The sequence below is a fragment of the Microtus pennsylvanicus genome, chromosome 21 (genome assembly GCF_037038515.1).
Source record: "Microtus pennsylvanicus isolate mMicPen1 chromosome 21, mMicPen1.hap1, whole genome shotgun sequence".
NCBI classification, from domain to species: domain Eukaryota; kingdom Metazoa; phylum Chordata; class Mammalia; order Rodentia; family Cricetidae; genus Microtus; species Microtus pennsylvanicus.
In genome coordinates this window covers 14,031,688-14,052,788 of record NC_134599.1, presented here as the reverse complement: position 1 = coordinate 14,052,788, position 21,101 = coordinate 14,031,688, and the positions used below count along the sequence as shown (strand labels likewise).

The following is a 21,101-nucleotide window of genomic DNA, read 5'->3' as shown; positions in this document are numbered from 1 at the left end:
GATTGTAGGGCTTGGATTTGAAGAGAGCTGAAAGCAGGTTTGTGATGTTAAGACTGTAGTGCCCTGGAAAATTCTGAAGTGCTGCCATCTCCTGGTAATTCGGAAACACACAGTTTAGCCCCAGAATAGCTCAACTAACTAAATATCAGAAGAAAGGAAACCCCAGGCAAGGGGAATAAGAGGGGCAGAGGAGTTAATTTCTCTCTCTCTCTCTCTCTCTCTCTCTCTCTCTCTCTCTCTCTCTCTCTCTCTCTCTCTCTCTCTCTCTCTCTCTCTCCCTCTCTCCCTCTCTCTCTTTTCTTTTTAAAGTCTGGGTGAAACCCAAATAAAATGCAAGGCCTGCTCTACTGTCCCATCTCATTAATGCAAACTTCAACACTAAGAGTGCAGCATAAAACCAAGCCAAAACAACAACACAGCTTTTCACTTTCTAATGGACTCACACCTTTTCAACTTTGCACGATTTCTTTTTCTTTTTAACTTAAGCCTATAAATATTACAGAAGATTTTTTAATACTCGGAAATCTTATTTCTAATGCATCCTATTCTGGAAATATGTTTTGCTTTGCATTGAGAAATCTTTATTAAATTGCTCCCAAGCATTAATATATACAAGATTAATTATATGAACAAATCAGTTTTCCACTGACAATTACTGATAAAATAACATCTCAGGTACACAAATGAATCCCCTCACATCAACAAGCCATTCTTCTAGGTAAGCTAGAAGATGACAAAGCCAGCTGTGGGTTTCTCCATTGTGTCACGTGTCACTGGGTAAAAGACAGTGGGAGAGGAGATACTTTTTCAAACCAGATTTTACCAAAACTTCTCTTACTTTCAACATCTACTTTGAATGCCTGTTGCCATTTGACCGATAGCATCCATTTCCACCTGGAATCTTCATTTCACCCCTGGCCTAGTTTCTAGTTATTTTTGTTCTACTAGAACAATCCAGTTCTTAACCCTAGCTATCCCACATTCAAGCCACGTTTCCTGCAGAACCTTTTCCAGGTTTCCCAGACCCAGCCAGGCCGATTTTCAGGCTCATTCACAGCACATGTCACCACATGCGCTGCTTTCCTTCACCGTTCTTCACATTTCTCTAGCAGCACGCTGCTCATGGGAGAAAGCAACCCTATGGTTACCTACATGTCTGTGCAAGCACGCGCACCTGTGTGTGTAACACACACACACACACATATAGAAGTGTATCTGAGCACATAAGCTCACTGTTCCCATTGAATGAGTGTTTCTGGTCCCTTAGATTTAAAGGAAGAGAAATGTATGGTCATCTAGTAAAATTCTGGAGAACATCCATTTCAGCCAAAGCAATTACTCTTGTGTCTTTGTGTCTTTTCTGTATAATTACAAATTCTATTTTTTTGGTTGGGTTATGTGTGTGTCCATGTTCATGTATGTGCAGGTGTGTGTGTGTGTGTGTGTGTGTGTGTGTGTCAGAGGTTGACATCAAGTATCTTCCTCAATCATCCTTTGCCTTATTTGGGGGATAGACTCTCTAAATAAACCTGGAGCTCACCTATTCAGCTAGATGGGCTAGGCAGCAAGCTTCAGACTCTAGGAGGAGGAAGGATATACAGTATTATGAGGTAAGGGCTAGACAAGTATGGGTAGCAATATTTACACTTGATCAACTGTTGCTAGATTGACACCTACCTACAAGTCTGAGGATGATGATTATGACAATGAGTCACAAAACCTTTCTGTGGTGGAGTGCCAAATGAAGTAGAAAACCTGTTTCTGCATGCCAAATCATTTTACACAACTAGAAGTATGTATGTCTAAGGTCCCCTTCTGACAGAATTTGGGGAAGGAGACTCTGGTCCATATTTTGGGAATCTCCTGGCCCCGGCCCCACCTCAGTGTCTTTCTCTATCATAATCAGCAGCCTTAACCTTGAGCCAGCTATGGGTTCCTACACTTGAGTACTTTCTCCAGGTCTTATCAGGTTGATAGAAATTCTCAAACAAAATTTGATCTTCTAGCCGGGCGATGGTGGCGCACGCCTTTAATCCCAGCACTCGGGAGGCAGAGGCAGGTGAATCTCTGTGAGTTCAAGACCAGCCTGGTCTACAGAGCTAGTTCCAGGACAGGCTCCAAAGCCACAGAGAAACCCTGTCTCGAAAAAAAAATTTTTGATCTTCTAGTTTCTAAGTCTACTTGTAGATGCTTATTATTTATCTTCTTAACATTGCCAAGAAATTATAGACATTGTTTTTAATTGATAGAAGTGATGCAATCAGAAAACAGATTTAGTATCCTACCACAACATTATAATTATCAAATTATATTAGATATGTCTTGAATGACACTAATGAATTTTTGGCCATAATTTTGGTTGTATTTTTCTTGTTATTTTAAATAAAATATAAGGCTGAATATTATTTAATTTATGCTTCTTTGTAAAATTTTCCTTTGAGATGAGTTCTCATTACACAGTCCCAACTACTTGCTATGTATAAGAGAATAGCCTTCAACTTATGATCCTCCTGCCTTAATCTACTGAGTTATGGCATTACAGAAATGTGTCACCATATCTAGACTGGGATTTCATTATGGAAGTAGGAATGTTTATTTCTATGGTCTAGTAATTTGTATAGGATTTCAAATGTCACCTTCTTTGGCTAACTTTCATGCCCAACACGGTTTCATATAAACTGAATAGTCAAGTGAGCACTTATTGCTCCAGATCTATGGTTTTCAATCTTGGCAACACTTACATTTTAGACTAAATAATTACATGATGTGGGTTTTTCCTGGGCATGTAGAGTAGCACACTCAACAGTGTCTCTCATCTTTGCTCATTTGTTGCCAGTATCATTTGCTTCTCTTTCAGCTGTGACAAGTAAAGATGTCTCCAAAGATTGACAATGTCATCTACTGTAGAGCCAGGGTAGGAAATTAGTCACAGTAGAAGAATAATTCCTTAAAGTACTTATAACCCCTAGACAAATGAGGACAGTGGTGATTTTCCTATTCTCCTAGATTTTATTATTTGTTTTGGTCCTGAAGATTGAAGGACCAGGCAATTTTACCACTGAGCTATATCCACAGCTCCATTCTCCAGGATTTGAAGCTGGCTATTTTGACACCAGGATCCCAGCTATGCATCAGCCTTTGCCCTTTTCTTCCTCTGAATAAGATACCCAGAGCTGATTACAATGCCTAGATGAAGCTTTCTATGATTAGCACAACCTTTAATCTTGGCTTTAATCTTAAGTATTCTAAATGTCTGGTGTCTTGCAATCTGAAAATTCATTTCTCAGTTTATGTTAGGCTTATGTAGAGTTCTGTATGTTAAAAAGTCAGTATGATAATTTACTTTATCTTTCACATAATCACTCATATACATATTTAGATACTTTAAGGTTGAGGACATCTTTGTCTAAAAATTTGAGTTGAGATTTACTACTTAGTGGTTGGAAGGTGCTGAAACACTCCCAGTTCTAGCTTCTTTGTTATTGTTTACAAAAGAGGGAGTGCTTGTGACACATAAGAAATCCAATAAATATTTATGGCATATGAGATAGTGAAGATTAAATGACACAATATAAATTAAACATTTAGAATAGACCTTTAGTCTATTTTTGTGGAATTAAAAGATAGGAACTATTGGACACTGGACCATAGTACTCAGTAGTTCACAGTTCCTCTGTAATATCTCTGAACAGCCTCAATCCTGTATCATCAACGTCCTTTCCTCTTGTATGTAGAATTTCAGATGTGATAGTCTCAATATTTTATTTGAAAGTTAGCCCGGAACTTCTAGATTATCCCCACCTTAAAAATACTAAAAAAAAAAAAGAGCATAAAAAGGACTCATAAAGATAAGTTGGTTAATCAAGGGTTAAATTACATTGACACCACTCAGCTTCTAATAACCCAATACTCACATGTAAACCAGCTACCAAAGGTTGACCATAAGTCCCTCTATGTGACATGAGAGGTTCGCATAATACAGCCAAAATAAAACAGTAATACAAATTGATGATTAGACTCAAGCCCCATCAATTGAGCTTTCTTGGTGTTAAATATTGTGCTGAATCTTTCATTATGTTGAATGCTTTACGAACTTTTATTTCATCCCTAAACAATTTTATGACAATGGAATGAACCCATTCCTTACATATGTATATGTGTGTGTGTGTGTATGTATGTATGTATGCATGCATGCATGCATGCATGTATTTCATGGTACCAGGAATTAAACCCAGGAGTTTAAGCAAGTATTCTACCACTGAGTTACACCAACAGTACTCATCCCATAGTTTCATATGACAGGTCTAAAGACACCAGATGTTGCAGGCAAGATTATATAGCCCACTGACTTTAAAACACAGAATTTCTCAGCTAGACTGACTTGGAGATGAAACAGGTTCATTAGTGTGATAGCCTTAAACATATGAGTTTATCTCATAAATTATAAAAAAAAAAACATGGCTCATGTTTGAAAACAAGAGGTATGCCTGAGTTTTCTCTGCCATTAGGAAGATGAACACCATCTCTGTAGTGTTAGTGGCCTGGTTGGTGGATCTGCCTTCCCACCTTTGGAGAGGAAACACTTACAGAACACAAGTCCCTCACGGTAGTGTCCTGAAGTATCTTCAATGTCTTCATGAACCGGGCTTCAGGATCGTCTGCATGTGAGTGCAGGAAATGCCTGCAAAGAGAGGGTTCTGGGCCAGGACTTTGCCTCCTCCCCTGGCAGTTGGGACAGTGATGACAGTAGACACAACAGTGGGCAGGTATGATGTGGCAGAGGTCTGTGGGGGAGGTGCTAGGAAAACCTGTGTCCAAAGAGATGGATTTGGTGAGGGGCCAGGGTCTACGGTTTAAGGCCTTATTATATGAGAAACTCGGCTTGCATTCATATGCACAAGTCTGAATGGCAACATCATTGACCTGCTTTGCTTTCGTCTGAAGTCTCGGGTCTATGGTATTTACAGGGTCACAGGGACTGCATTCCAAAGCTGTTCCTTTGTAGCAGGTCCTCAAGTCTGAAACACTCTGAGCAGTTGACACTGGATTGTAGGACATCTGGGTTGCCACAGACCAAGAGCTGGCAGCCTTTGAGTCAGTGAGATCACCTCCAGGTGGCTTATCAAGGTGGGGAATTGACTTCTCAGAGTTTTGAACAAGGTCACGGCTCCAGGACATGGCTCCTCTGTGTTGCTGAGAGGGCTGGGTTAGCCTCTCTTGCACCACCCAGCTTTGCTTATTGTCAGGGCAGAACTTGCTGCTGTCCTCTGTTCCTGGGATCTCAGAGTTCACGTGATAGAAATTGTCTGGAGTCTGATCCATCCCAGATGGCGTTGATGACTCAAAGTGACATCCTTGTATCAGCGATTTTCCAGTATCCTTATGCCTCAGAGACCTATCTTCCTTTTCTGTGACAGGATTCACCATGATCCCCATTGTGTTGTCACATGTAGAAGTGACTACAGTTCCAACGAGACTCCCTGGGTAGTCTTCCACCATCCGGGTCTTGGTAAGGGTCATATCTGGGTTGACTATCTCTGGTTGCCCTTCCGTGGCCTCAAGTTGAAACTCTTCCTCCTCCACAGATGCTGAGACCTTTCTTTCCAAGATACTCCCATCATGACTTGAAAAAGATGAGCTCACCATGCTCTTGAATTTAGAGTCACTGGACTCTTGCTGACAGTCTTGCCATGATGGTGGCCTATGACTCTGATCCCTTGGTTTGCTACCTTTACACTCAGTGGGACTCTGGTTTCCCGGCAAGGAAGATACCTGCAAGAGAAACCGACATGGGAAAGAACCAAGAAGTTACAGCAACATTATATGCACCATTACCAGCAACACAAAAGTCATGAGCACAGAAGTCGTGATATCAACTTGAAATCATGTTATATTACTACTTCACTTGCCACCCCTTCCCTATGATGCTCAGCTTATAATTTAGAAAAATCAAAACAAAATAGAAAGGAGAAGAAAGGTGAGAATCCGGGTACTTGGCCTACTGTGATTTTATCATTCTCTGCCCACTGAGTGAGTATACAAACATACATACATGCATACATGTGTGTGTGTGTGTATGTGTGTGATGTGTGATTCCCCTCTGCATGCTGGGATTACAATTGATTAATAAAGAACTGCTTTGAGCCTATGACAGGGCAGAACAGAACTAGGTGGGGAAAGCTAGTCTGAATGCTGGGAGAAAGAGGGCAGAGTCAATGAGAAAGCATATAGTACTGCTGGAGACAGATGCTGGAACTTTACCTGGTAAGCCACAGCCTTATGACAATACACAGCTTAATGAGATGGGTTAAGATATGAGCTAGCCAGAAATATGCTTAAGCTATTGGCCAAACAGTATTGCAAATAATATGGTTTCTGTGTGATTATTTTCGGGCTGAGAAGCCAGGATAAACAAGCAGCCTCCTACTATAGATATGTGTGTGTGTGTGTGTGTGTGTGTGTGTGTGTGTGTGTGTGTGTGTGTGTATGTGTATATATATATATATATATATATATATATATATATATATATATATACTCCATATAATATATATGTGTATGTATGTATATGCTGTGGACTTAAAAACTTTCTGTTTGTGATGAACACTTTAGACGCATCCTTCCAAGTTCTACAGGAATGCAGGTATGACTGGGGGTTGTTGATAGGAATGAAACATATACAGTAAGTACTCAGTGTCCCACACTAGCCGCTCCTACCTGGAAGGGGTGGGGCTCTGGCAGCTCCTCCAAAAATCCGCTGCTGTCCGACTGACAGCTGTTTGTTCTGTCCACTCGGGAGCCTTTGGGAAGAAAGAAACCGGGAGCTTAGACGAGTGAAAACATGCTGCCCACTAGACCAAGAGTGAGCCCTCTCTAAGCCTGGCACTTCAGAGATCCTCTGTGGTCTGATCATGAAGGACCCAACAGGGGACTTCCCAGAACGTTTTCTCTCAAGTGTCAGAAAGCTTGTGTAGAACTGCATCTACAGCTTCCCGGTATAAGACTGGGTTGGTGGAAGAACTTACTTCTTAAAATGTAATTCGTTGACTGTGAGCTGAATCTTTATGAAAGACAATATGTCGCTAATGTCACATTAATAAAACTACAATGCACTCCTATATAATATGTGTACGCATATATATTCTTTTTCCTTTGACTAAATTTTAGGTATGACCCCTCTTCTAATTTTTCCTGGACTCTAATTCTCAGACTAAACACCCACCACCCCATGTAGACTGTGGCTTTTGTTGCCATAAAATACTGGACAGGGCAGAGAAAGAACATTGGTGTGTGGACAGGATAGGATTTTCAGGCATCGTATGCACATGCTATGTTGTGTTATTGGGCTGTGTTGTGCTATGTTGTATTGTGGTGTGTTGTGTTGTGTTGGGCTGTTTTGTGTTATGCTATGTTGTGTTGTGGTGTGCTGGGCTGTGTTAGGCTGTGTTGTGTTTTGTTGGGCTGTGTTGGGCTGTGTTGTGTCAGGGTTGAAAGAACAGGTGCCTGGTAGCTAGTCAGTATACTAAAGATTAAACTATGGCATTTTATTTTGAGGCAGTGTCTCACATTGAAGGCTGGCCTCAAATTCACTTTGTAGCCAAGTCAGGAATGATCTTGAAAATCTTATCCTCCTGCCTCTACCTTCTGAACTTGGACTACAAGTTTATACTTAGCACATTCAATTTTACACACTGCTATGGGCCACATCCAGGGCTTCATGCATGCTGAGCAAATACTCTGTTAACTGAGTTTCACTCCAGCCCAAATTATGAGATTCCCATTTTTCTCCAGTAGTACTTACTTACATTAGAAGGTCTCATATTCTCTGAGAAAAAAGACAAAGTATGAGTCTAGAAGTTGGTAAAAATGAGCGATTGTTGATAGATATGATGCTTAGTTATCTGATAACCAAGTGATAAATACAAAATTTTCTACAGCTTGGACAGCTAACTGCTGAAGAAAAGCTCAAAGGTCTTAGCCACTGATTAGGTTTTTCAGAGAAAGTCTTGAGGATGCCCTCATCAATAGCAATGCTTGCTCCCTGTAGGGCTGTATTTAGCCAGTCTTGACTGTCATGTGTCTGACAAAGTAGAAATGGTCTCTGAGGTGGTCCAGTCAGCCCAAATGTAATTCAGTTGCCCTGGAGTCAAAGCAGGAAGAAGGGTGCTGGCCTTCCTATAATTAGGAAGTTAAACCTTATGTTTTTAAATTCAGACTCAAGAAATTGAAAAACTAGTAATCAAGAGAAATAAGCATTGAACAGTTGAACCTGGATGAGACAGAAACTCAGAGGAAAGTTTTGAGGTAAGATTTCTCTATCATAGCCATCACTCCTCATTGTTTTGTTAAGGGTCCAGTATGGAAATATTAACCCAAAATCAACCTTAAAAGGACTTTGGATCTTGGCAAGCTGGAGTGACAGGGACTAGAATTTTTCTACCTCCGAAAGAATCAGATACTGGACAAAGCACATGAAAAACGTTCTTGTTATGTTTTAGGACAGCAGACAACTATGAGAGCAGAAACTAAGCAGTCTCAGTGGTGTGAGCTCCCTGGTCACCCAGAATTCTGCCTCTACTTTACAGGCCCCAGGACAGGAACAGTAACTCTTAGAGAGGCTTGGAAGACACCTTCAATGAAGGAAACAGAATTAAGACTCCAGCAAGACTGAGCCATCTAGAGTTTGCTAGGCATGGTGAGAGAAAAGAAAAGTCCTGTGAAGGAAGAGTTCTAGGGTCCCCCTGGAGCTACACTCCAGCATAGGGGAGGACCTATCTGAAGGAACTGAAGGAAATAGGGCTCAACAGCCACCCAGGGCCCAGAATAGGGCATGATTCCCACCTGCCGTATTAGAAAACTTCATTAATTCACACAGCACAGTGACAAGTAGAAATGTGTCTGACAAAGGTCCTGACTCCCATGTGAGAATAAACATTGCTGTGGTTCCTCATATTGTCTTAAAAAATAAGTCTCAAATGCATCAGAGTGTTTCCTGGTAACTCAACTCTGTCCCAGGAGAAGCTTAAGAATAGCTTTTTGGAAAGCAGCAATACTTACCACATGCAAAATTAAATCTACACTGCTTAGCATCTCCTACAAGACACCAGCCATGTGAAATGTTTGCTTACTCCTTCAATGCACAGTTTCAAACTTAAGCTCACACAGATGGCCCTTATGAAACATAATGACTCGCACAATGCAACAACAAAAAGGTAGGAATATGTGGGAACTGTTTGTAGGTAAGATGATGGAGGGGGAGAAAAGAGCTGGCAGGGGGAGCAATCAAGATGCATTATATACATAAGGGAAATTGTCAATGAAGAAATATAATTAATTATAAAAGAAGCAGGTGAATATGACCCAAACAGGGAGGGGAAAACCCGACAAATGGAAACCAATCAAGAATTGATGTTGGTGTTACAATGATCAGACACTTATGACTATATGCCATATGGCCAAAAATCTAGGAGTATGGTGAAATGTGTTGAGTGCAAATATTGAAGGTGTATGTATGTATATACATTGTGTGTGTGTGTGTGTTTAAAAACCAGAATCAAATTGAAGATCAAAATTAAATTTTTAGGATAGTTTATAATTGATAAGAATAAAAGCAACTTAAAGACTGCAATAAAAAAATTAATGAAAAAAAGACATAATTAGGGAGGGGATTCCAAATCGAATATGGAAAATAAGATTTTAAGGAGTGAAACTATATCAGTGAACTGGGTATGTTAACAACTGGAAAACTCCAAAGAGCATGGAGACTGCTTAACATGTCTGACAGAAAGAAATCCCTAGCACACAGACTGTGAAGAAAACTGCAGCAAGGTACCTCAGCACTAGCAATGAAGAGAGAAAGTCTTCAAATCGGCCCCACATCACATGCACAGTGAAAAAAGATGAAAGCAGAAGGAGAATTGGCTTTCCACATAATCCAGGGAAAATAAAGATGAATAGCTCCTTTTGAGGTCAGTCAGTAAAGCGCCTGAAAGGAGGCATCAAATATTCAAAAACAGTTGAACTCCCTTCAAAAGGTAATTGAAAAACGGGGCAAACCCAGTGGCTGAGTAGTTGCCTAACGTTGTTAAAGGCCTGCGTTTGATCCCCAGCTGTGTGTGTGTGGGGACTGACTATGTAAACAAAATTGATAATAATATAGTGCGGGATTAAAAAAAACTTATGAATCTATGAAAATAAGGACTATTATAACATGAAGCAAATTATTTGGAAGGAATTTGTCAAGTAAATGCTTTTAAGTATAACATTCAATTTTTATGAAACATTAACCCCAGTAATAGAACATTTGCTTACTGCCCATGGTTGAAAATAATTAATATTTACCATTTATTATGGGAAATTCAGTTTATAATACTTAATTTGTGTAATATATTTAAGACTTGAATGATCTTCTTATAATCAAACTCAACTAGTATTAAAACTCGTCACCTGGACACGGCCAACATGCAAGAAAAATGGGATGATTTTCAGGGTTAAGGGTTTTAGTGGAGATAGAGAGACTGGGGAGAGAAGAGAGGGGGATGAGTTAACCAAGGGTAATATGAAGAAGCCTAATGAGCATCCACTAGTTTTCAAGCTAATTTAAAAATATAACCTAAAGAAAAGGAGTTTGAACACACGTGCCTCCATGGGTGGAAAATGCTGCTCCCAGAAGACATTGGTTCTTAAATGAAAATCTTAGTGCTGGACATGCGATAGCTTTCTAGATGAGTTATTAGCTAGAGGTCGCAGAGTTAGCTCAATCAATGCAGGATACTACTACTGTTTTTGGTTGCTCACCACAACTAGGTGGTAAGTCCCTATCCCTAAAGATACCACTCGCTTTGAATGTAGGACATACAGGAATCAACTTGTACTGACCAGGAAACTCTCTCTGATGGGTAGCTGACAAGGAGCGAGAAGGTGCAATGCAGCTTCCTGGGAGAGAAGAAACATCAATGATCTTATCCAGATGTGGATCCTACATGCTTTAATATTGACCTGCCTGGGTTAGATGTGCCCATTGGAGCAATAGTGGCATGATAGTTGGATGGCTACTTTCTGATTGGATCTGAGCCCCACCCCACAGGAAAAATTTCATGCCTGATACTGTACACCAGACCAAAAATTTATGACTAAGGGTCCTAGAGGGGAGACTTGCGAGCATCGTTTGGCTAAATGTTGATGTTGTCAAATCATTTACTAATATTTATGTTTCTTCCTGCATGTTCTTCTTTTCTTGGGTAATAGAGGATGCAGAGACATAACTGGTCGAAGTGCCAAGTAAAGGCACAATACAATACCAGTGTTCAGCTGTGGATGAATAATCTGAATTAACCTCTCCCTGTACTCTACTCCCACAGTATCAAAGGCTCAAGGAACATCACAATGGAAGGAACAAAAAGAATGGAAGAGCTGGTAAGATGAGGAGGAGATCTGTGAAATGATAGTTTTTGGACCTGACATCCATCATTGCTGCACACGTCAAGCGCAGCAGGAGTTACCTGCAAAGAAGGAGATGAGGGTAGGGACTGGGGAGCATTGAAGGGAGGTAGTGGCAAATGAATAGGATCAAAATACATCGTATAAACGTGTGGAATTTTCAAAGAATAAATAAAAATGTTATTTCAAGAAACTTTGTCAAGTCCTTTTGAAGTTAGGAAGAAAATCAGCTATTTTGTAATTTATGCAAGAAGTAGATAATTATTTTAGTGTATCATTCCAAAAGTTTGGTGTAGGTTTTCTAATATTCTTTTGCACATTGTCCTGACCACTTTACCTAAAGCCTGTCTACTAGGAGGTGAGTGACAGACCGTTCTTGAGCACTTTCTACATGAACTTCTTATTTTAAGCTGCCCTATATGCTTTAGGGCACCTGTCAGCCTGTGGTTTCTGCTCAGCCTTGGAGCTCCTGACAGTGGACATTCAGTAAATAGGACTAACTTTCACATTCTCCTTCCTCATCCCTGACGATAGCATTAAGAACAATACATCCTCGGTAAGTGATCTTAAGCCTTGGGGGAGGGTAAGCAAGACAGGACATGGAGCCATTTGCTTTGGTGAAGGGTTTGAGCCATGTCTGTGAAAGACTCCCAGCACACCGTTGTTATCTTCTTTCCCAGAGAACTCCTGCAAGATTCTTTTTCTGGAGCAGGAGCTAGAGAGATATGATGTTTGATGGCTAATGGCTGCTATTATTCTTGCCAGGCTCAGAGGAAGCAAAATATTTGCCGCTAAACCAAAATCTGTCCATGTTCGGTTTGTTTCTAACAACCTGCTACAAATGGAAATACTTTGGTCCCTGAGATCTGCAGCTGATTGGTTTCTTGGAAAAGGAACTCCACCCCTCAGACTAACCAAACTCTAGATACTCAAATCTCTACTCAAAATGCAACAATGCTCGCATGTGACATACACACATCCTCCCTTGCCTTGTCTTAGATTACTACAATACCTGACATAATTAAAATAGAATATCAAAGTTGATGTACTGTGTAGTGTAAGGGATAGCAAAGGGAAAAGTCTATGCATTCAGGATATACAGCATATTTCTACTCGTTTCAGTGCAAGGTTTGCAGGTAAACGAAGCTCTTCTGGGTGCGGGGACTCACTGTAAACAGACAAAAGCACTAAATCTCTCTATGTCGCAGGAGTTATTTGTTCTGGCGGGTGAGTATTTGTGGTATTAACAAGTTACCTTCCATTAACTATACCCATGTAAACCACACAATTGTTAAGTCTCACTTAAGTGAAACCTCCGGAATTTAATTAAACTCAGCAAAGGGTCATACTGAAATTTCACTTCCGTGGTGAGATTCAACAACTCAGTTGGGCATGATTCTCTCAGGAAGAGAGAATTTTCATTTTGTGTTTGCTTTAGAAGTCATATGTGTGCATCCTGAAAAGTGTGGGCCAGTTTTCAGATGGGTTAGTTTCTTTAGGTGACGAAGATCTTCGAGTCTTACAAAGGGGTTTCGGTGACTATCAATAGCTAGGTGCTGGATTTCCCTATTTTAAATATTCCCTTAGGGCTGTGGGAGTTAAACAAAGATAAAGGATGAGAAATCGCCTAGCTGAGGAAGGCTATGATGGATTATTAAGAAAGCAGACAAATACAAATGAACCTCATTTATCACTGCCGCACCCTCAAGTTAACTCACGTGCGGGAGAGCCTGACTTCCGGAACAGGAACGTGGCTTTTGAAGACTAACGGAAGCGGTGCTAACACAGCTGGCCATCCCATCCAGTCCCTGAAGCCTGTGGCATCATGTCTAGGAGAACTGGAATAGGTGCCTACTGCCAGAGGACCTTCTGTGGGCACTGAATTCCAAGGAGCCAAAGCTCCTGATAAGTGGAGGCCCTGTTTTTCTGCCTTGTTCCATAAAGTTTTTTTCTTCTTTTTCTTCTTATAACAAGGGCTTATCACCAAAGCTTCCGTTCTCGCTGTTCTCTGTTCTAAACCAATTAGATAAAGGAGACCTTTCACCACCAAAACTCTCTGCTGGTTTCTTCTTGGCCTCAGCAATTGCTGGTTTCTCAGCTCCGTCTATCCCATGTCTCAAAGAGGCTAAACTCTCAATATATTTTACTGACATCCCATTAGAACACCCAGCTGACTCATCTGGAAGATTTATAGCCAGATCTACCAGCTCTGGGGTTCAATTATCCTATGTAGGAGGTGTTATGCTGTAAGAAGGTTAATACCCCATAATCTGTGTGTGAAACCGCGAATGTATAAATACCTTGTCTAACTACAGGGAAGTTCCTTCCAAAAAGCATCATTAACCATCATTCAGTCTTTATGGGTATAACTGCTTACACTATTCATGACTGTTGCGGCTAGTGTTCATGTTCATTAGAAGTCAATGTCTGCAGTGCACAATTGTCTTTTGGGATTTAAATTTTACATTTTCAGTTGGGACTGCTGTACTATGTTAACACGGCTCTGCCAGGGAGACAAACGCTTCAGGCACTTTGCAGAAATGACCACCAGATGGCAGCATTACACTAACCATGGAGGCGCCAGGTCTCTACCAAGGCCCTCTAACTGAAGGAACCGCCTTTCTGGATGGTGTCAATAGTAAAAGCGCCTGAGTTGCAATGAAAATAGTCTGAGTTCAGAGCATCTTAGGAAACATAAAGATTTGCAGATGAATTGTAAATTGGAAGGAAGTTAAAAGAAAGGACTATGCAGAGGCAGGAAGTATGCAGAAATCATACAGAATAAGAAACATTTTTTAACTTTCGACTTTGGGGCTAATCATTCACATTAGAGGATTCTACATTACTTATTTAATTGCTAAGTGTCTAGCTCATTCATTGTCCCAGAGTAGAAAATTCCGTGACAGTTCAACACTCAGCTCAGGTTGAGCTGCAAGTCTTAGAACTGGTGTAGACTTACAGATGAGACAAGAACAGATGGCCTCAGGAGGGGGTAGGAAGCCAGAGATGAGCCGTGGCTGCTTTGCCCAATAGGAAGCACTGAGGAGGGTTTGGACTTCAGTGGCTATCACAAAGGAAGCTCACATATTTTATTTCAAATGCTTCAGAACACGTTCGTGGGGCTGGCTTCAGGTCCCCATGTAAGAAATAAAAACAGAGTTACCTACCATTAAATGTTGCAATAGTGTCCAGAGCAGCGGTTCTCAACCTGTGGGTCTTAACAACCCTTTCATGGGGGTTGCCTAAGGCCATCAGAAAATACAGGTATTTCTATTATAAGTCATAACGATAGCAAACTTGCAGTTATGAACTAGCAATGAGAGTATTTTATGAAGGCGGGTCTGATAATGGGCCAAACAGTGTTTAAAAGAATACAGTTTCCGTGTAATTGTTTTGGGTAAAGCTAGCCGTGTGGAAGCCGGGCGGGAACACAGCCCACCACTTCTACAACATGGGTCTCCACGTGAGGAACTGTATCAAAGGGTCTCAGCATCAGGAAGGTTGAGACTGTCCCAGAGCCTTCCTTCCAGCTACCATCCACAGTCTGCTGATAGGGGATTACTCCTGTGTGATAGAAACCACACAGCATTAGAAAGTGTTTCTGCAGTGGTCTGACCACACAGACCATGTGAGCGGCTTCTCCGAAGATGGCACATAGGCTTTAGAGGCGTTTCTCAAGCCGGGCGGTGGTGGCGCACGCCTTTAATCCCAGCACTCGGGAGGTAGAGGCAGGCGGATCCCTGTGAGTTCGAGACCAGCCTGGTCTACAAGAGTTAGTTCCAGGACAGGCTCCAAAAACCACAGAGAAACCCTGTCTCGAAAAACAAAAATAAATAAATAAATAAATAGAGGTGTTTCTCCTCAGCCCTGGTCCCCCTCACAGGACAGGGTTTCCAGGTAACTTGTATTTTTGAATAAACGCTTATCACAATTTATCAAATACCAAGCCCCCAAATCTAGCTTCCGGAACTGAGATGATGTCTAGCCAACTTGGAATTAAGAAGAGTGGTTCTCTTCTCTGTATAGTTCAATGTCACATGCACAGACCGGTCAGAAATGTGTCCGCAGTGTTGGGTTATTCTGAGATCTATCCTTGGTTTGAAACCTAAGTGAATGACTCAGTTTGCATCCTTGTGAGATTTGTTTTGACTCCTGTGAGATCAAGGTTCTCTCTGTCATCGATTGCTTGATTTTCATCCTGAAATCTATCTGTGTCATCTCTGGCTTTCCCAAACATTCCTGCTGTGGGTCTTTGCTAATATGGTCAAAAGAACAGGGCATAGAGGCTGAGCCATAGATGTTCTTGGGGAACTCTTCATTCCTAAGAAACGTGCACTGGGTCCCCCGGGCTCTTATTGCCCGAGATGCTGCAACAGTCTCAGCAAAGAGCCTGCTCTTGTGAGCTCGCATCTGCCCTGGCCCTGTTCCTGGAACTGAAGAAAAGATGGTCTGTTAAAGGGTTTGGAAAAACCTTTCTGAGATGAGTTAGTGCCACCACCCATGCCAGAAGCTCGGGGTAGCAGCTTCCCATGTGGAGAATTTCTACAGCGCATAGGAGAGCATCTACGCGCACACACTCAGCTGAAGCCTTTCAAGCTCCTGAGGCTGAGGATTTTCTTCCTCCTTTTCTCTCTCACTGCTCCCGATTCAGCAGTTCCTCCTTCATTCTTTAGTGAGAACAGTTACATTTCTTAGTCACTGGAGAATATTTCTCTAAAATGAAGTTATTTGACTTGATATCATCGAGTATTAATAATTCACTATTATAACAATGAAGATTTCACAATGGTGAAGAATCCTTAGAAGATGAAAAAGTCTTACATAATCTGATCACCTGGGAAGATAATTCTAGTATTTCTATGTACTGCAGCTCAGTGTGTTTTCACTGAGCCCCTGTGCACATGTATGTGTTATAGAGTAATAATGCCCACTTACTTTACAATAAAGCCTCCTTCTTTTCAGGTTGTATATTGCAATTTTTTTCTTATGAACAATTCCTAAAATGTGTGTCTGCATGTGTAAGGACTTAGATTTTCTCAGAATAGAATTTTCTCTTATGTGCTTCAGAAGCCAGGAAAGACAACTTTTAGTTTCTTAAACTATTGTTCTTAAAGTATTGCTCATAATAGTTTATTATTAATTATGTGGAGTTAAGAATTGGTGACATTTTAAAAGTTTACTATTTAGCCCAACTACTAACCCTGTAAGTTACAATAGTGGCCTGTCTTCAAGATGTAGCCACTGGTACAATAGTAGCACAGATGTTAGCAGAATAACCAACCACTTTTAGATTAGTTTCAGGTGCACTCCGTGAGATGGAACCTACATCTGATATTGTTAAGGAGGTCAAGAACTTGAGACTAGATAAGTCATGGGAGCCAGGAGAAAACCAACCATTGTTCTGTTAAATGAACATAGAAATAATATAACTCCTATGACTCACTGCTATGCCCATAGATAAGTGCATTGTTTGTCCCTTATCAGAGAAGTTTCTTCTAGCACTAGACAGCAATTAACACCCACAGCTGGTCAATGAGCAGAGAGTGAGACTGTAAAATGCTCAGTTTTAAATGGTACATTTGCATCAAACTCTACCACTCAAGGCTCACGGATATATAAAAAAGATGAGACAGAGCGGTAATAAGAACCAGAAGTGGTGGACGACTCCAAAGACATAGCATTTTCTAAACCCAAAACTTAGGAAGACTCTAACAGCATGCACAAGACTTGCAGGAATTTGAGCCAGACAAAATCCCAGCACAGAGAGGGGGAAGTAGGCACAAAGTCCCAGCCCTAACTAAGAAACCTCTTGCAAGGGACAGGTACTGGGAGAGAGGAGTCAGTTGTCTTCAGCGGTGTGACAGTGAGCATACCAGCTACACCTGGGGAAGAGCTGATGATCTGTATTTGGCCAATACAAAATGAACTCCGTGGTCTCTGCCTGATTTGGGCTTTTTGTTTGCTTGGTTTGCTTTGTTTTGTTTTCAGAGAGAGAAAGAATAGGAAGTTGGGTGGGTAGGGAGGGGAGGGAAAGGTAGGAGGGTAAAGAATATGATCAAACTATATTGTTTGAAAAAGTATTTAAAAATAAAAATTTTTAAAGTTTATTGTTTAAAGTTCATCTAGTACATATTTACTTATTTATTTAACTTGTTTTGAGTTAGCTTTGTGTAGTCCTCTCTGTAGACCAGGCTGCCCTTGAACTCACCAAGATCCATCTGTCTCTGTCTCCTAAGTGGTGGGATTAAAGGCATGTGTCACCACTGCCCAGCAAATATTTACTTTTTAAATCCCATTCTCTTTACAAGTGAAGATGATAATCTGCCTCTCATCTTAAGTTTATTCTTATTTAAAAAAATCTCTGTACATACTTTTTAAAAGTACATGGTTTAACTGTCTTCTTACTTGAATTGTCATATTTTTGGTATATTTTTACCCATTCAATTAGTTCTTCCCTTATTTTTTTTGCTTTCTTATCTGAAGTGTACATCAAATTTTAATGAGCTCTAAATCATTTTCTTCATCAGGTGAATTTACTCCTTCTGTCGTGGCTATTTTGACATGCATCTGGTCCTATCGCTTTTGATTTTATGTAATGGACTTTTGCGACTGTGGAAGACGGAGCAAAAGCAGGTTGCATTGGATGAGAATCCAACTCGTTTTGTTCTGAAAAATCAGCACAATGTCTATGGCCATCCCATCCTGAATGTCTCCACTTTTGTCTGAAAATAAGCCTCCCTCTTAGTTCAGGACAGATTTCTGATGAGCTGGAATTTAGTCTGTGGTCTCAGTCAGCTGAGCCTTTCTGCAGTTCTCACTCACCTACAAGATGCAGAACACAAATCCTCCTTATGTCATTCTACTGGTATATTTGAGTATTGACCACACCTTCATGTTGAAGTAGAACTGATTTATTTTACAATCATTTATTGAGTGTGGGGGTGGACGGGCCATAGTACATGAGAGCAGAAGAGGATATCAGTCCTTGCTTTCCACTACGTGGGTTCTGGGGATCAACTCAGTTCAGCAGATTTGGTTGCAAGTGCCTGTCTTCACTGAACCATCTTGCTTTTTTTTTTATGATGCAGCTTTTGAGCCGTATCATAAACAGCTTTCCTGAAGACTTAACGGAAGACTAAGGAGAAGTGAAGCACTCTCCACACCGTCTGGCACTCCGTATTGGGCTATATTATCCCTTTTCAATGTTGGCTCTTTTGCCAACTATAGTAGATTCATTGGGTTGCATTTTTCTTCTGGTAATTCAGAGACATAAAGGATGCTATTAATTTTGATTATTGGTACTATAAGGCTCAAATGTATTTCAGATACCATTATTGTTATTGAACATCAAACAATTGAAAGGATTGTCCCACAGCTAGATGGGTCCTATCGATAATTTTCTTTCAGCTATTCAGCTCTCTAGGGTGTGTTCTACAGTTCTGGACACAGTAGCTCTTACTCTTGGTATTTTCTCTTTTGAGGACAGCCACTTTCACATGCGTGGTGATCATAGAGCTGGAAGCCTTTGCATGTTGGCTTGCCCATCCTTGCACACAGGCTGTTCTCTTTCGGCAGACCTGGGACATTTCTTTGTCAGAGACTGTGGGTGCTCTGCCTCCTGAACTTTCGCTTATAGGAACTGTTGCGTCATATGTCAACCTGGAAGTCCATAGATTCCTCAAATCATAAAATGTCTACTTTAAAACACAACTAGCTCAGCTCTGCATATTTTCCATCATCTGAGGCAAGAATTTGTTGAGAACTGACTGAGAAAGAAAAGCTTTCTTCACTGAAGCTACAAATGGTTCCTTCTATTACTTAGTGTAGGCTGCTTTCTCGAACACCTTTTCCTTAAAAAAACAAAGTGTCATGTCAACACTTCTTGAAAACTGTTTAAAAAGGACTCTTCAAAGTAATTCATGCCAAGGAGTGACCCAGTGACCTCTGCCAGTGCCCTCCCTTCCCCCACAAGGTGTGCCTCTGCCCAGAGGGAGGTCAAGAGGCCTCAATGGAATGGAACAATCCAGGAACAGTTGGCTACTCAGGACTTTGAAATAAAAAATAGTTGGAATTTTAGTCTAGCTAAATATTATGAAAATAGAACAGTAAATGAATTTGTTCTTCAAACAGTACCTTCTTTGTCTATATAGACAAGTTTTCATTAGCCATTCTGAGATAAAAACAAAGAAGCCAGGTCCAATTTTGAGAAGTAAGTCTGGAGGAATGTGATGTAATGATAAATTTTAATTTAGACCTGGTTTATCACATATCTCAAAACAGAGGAATAGAATTTCCCAGGACTAAATGAGTAGTGAACTGAAACTCCAACTAACTTGATACTATGAAAATTTAAATTTCCTATTATCTTACACGATACCATTAGTCATAATTTTGATTTCTATATTGACTCATTTACCACAATTCCACTGGTAAACACTGTGGGTAGTGACATCCCTTGGGCAGGTGGACCTGGGAATTACAAGAAGGCAGACTAAGGAAGCTGTGAGCAGCAATCCAGTAAGCAGCCCAGCTAGGACAATGCAGTGGTTCTCAGCCTTCCCAAAGCTACAACTCTTTATTACAGTTGTGATGACCCCAACCATAAAATTATTTTAATTGCTTCCTCATAATTATAATGTTGATACTGTTATGAATTATAAGGCAAACATGTGATATGCAGGATATAAACATGTGATATGCAGGATATGTGGTGTGACCCCCGTGAAAGGGTCATTTAACCCCTCAAAGGAATCACAGCCTATGGGTTGGGAACTGCTAACATGCAGTATAAGCAAAACCTAAAGAGCACTGTAGCCATGGATGCAAAGCAACTCACTTCAGAGGAGCAATGTAAGTATCTTTAGCTTCAGAGGGTGCCTTGAGCTGGAGAATGCTCTGGCCTCTTCTGGACTTCACACTCACACAAGGAGAACCAGAAGAAGCAAATGCGGCAGCAGATTTTGAGACTGAATTGCTTTTTATTTCTTGGCAGAACATGTTTTTGCCAAGTTTGCAACCCACTTGAACTTCTGTCTGTTCTTTGATTTTTTAGATTCAAGTTGGTTTCCTTGTAACGCTGAAAAAAATCATAGATTTAGACCTAGTTTTGAAAACAAGTCTTAGAGCTTCCTGCAGATCTTTATCATTCCAAAAATCTATGAGTCAAATCTCTTCTTCTTAGCATCTGCTGTAGTTAAATCTGAAATATCGTCCTTGATTTCAGGTGAGATTCCGAAAGGGTCTCAGAGGTCGTATTTGCTGCAAGTACTGATTCTTTACCCAGACCTGCCCATGACTGACAGGTAAGTACGCATGGGCGGCACTTGGTACCTCTGCCTTCCCTATATGTCTCCTCTCCCTTAAGCTTTGGGTACAATCACAAAGTCTTCCCAGAGGCGTGTAAAATAAGTTAGGAGATATCTATCTTCTACCAGAAACCCAATCTTTCCAGGGCTGAAAATACCAAACAAGATATTTTCAAGATTTACGGGGACACTATAATCTATAGTTGGCCAACTAACAGCTTGTGTGTGGTATTGCTCCTGCTCCCTGGAGTGGCGCCTAAAAGTACTGCTTTTCATTTTCCAGGAAGAATAAACTCTTCCAGGCAGATTGATGATGAAAGGGCTGCCACATTGTAGGAACATGGTTGTGCTCTGTTG

The 21,101-nt window shown here is 40.8% G+C and overlaps 1 protein-coding gene across 2 annotated transcripts in view; it reads right to left on the bottom strand.

The window, feature by feature from the left end:
* The window catches only part of Itprid1 (ITPR interacting domain containing 1), a 120,182-nt gene that overhangs the window by 10,082 nt on the left and 88,999 nt on the right, over window positions 1–21,101 (bottom strand). For both annotated transcript variants that reach the window (XM_075955481.1, XM_075955480.1), the window contains exons 10-11: window positions 6,718–6,800; window positions 4,588–5,772 (exon numbers count right to left, since the gene is read on the bottom strand). In XM_075955481.1, the coding sequence (XP_075811596.1) occupies window positions 4,588–5,772; window positions 6,718–6,800 (1,268 nt within the window). The remainder of the gene's footprint in view (window positions 1–4,587; window positions 5,773–6,717; window positions 6,801–21,101) is intronic.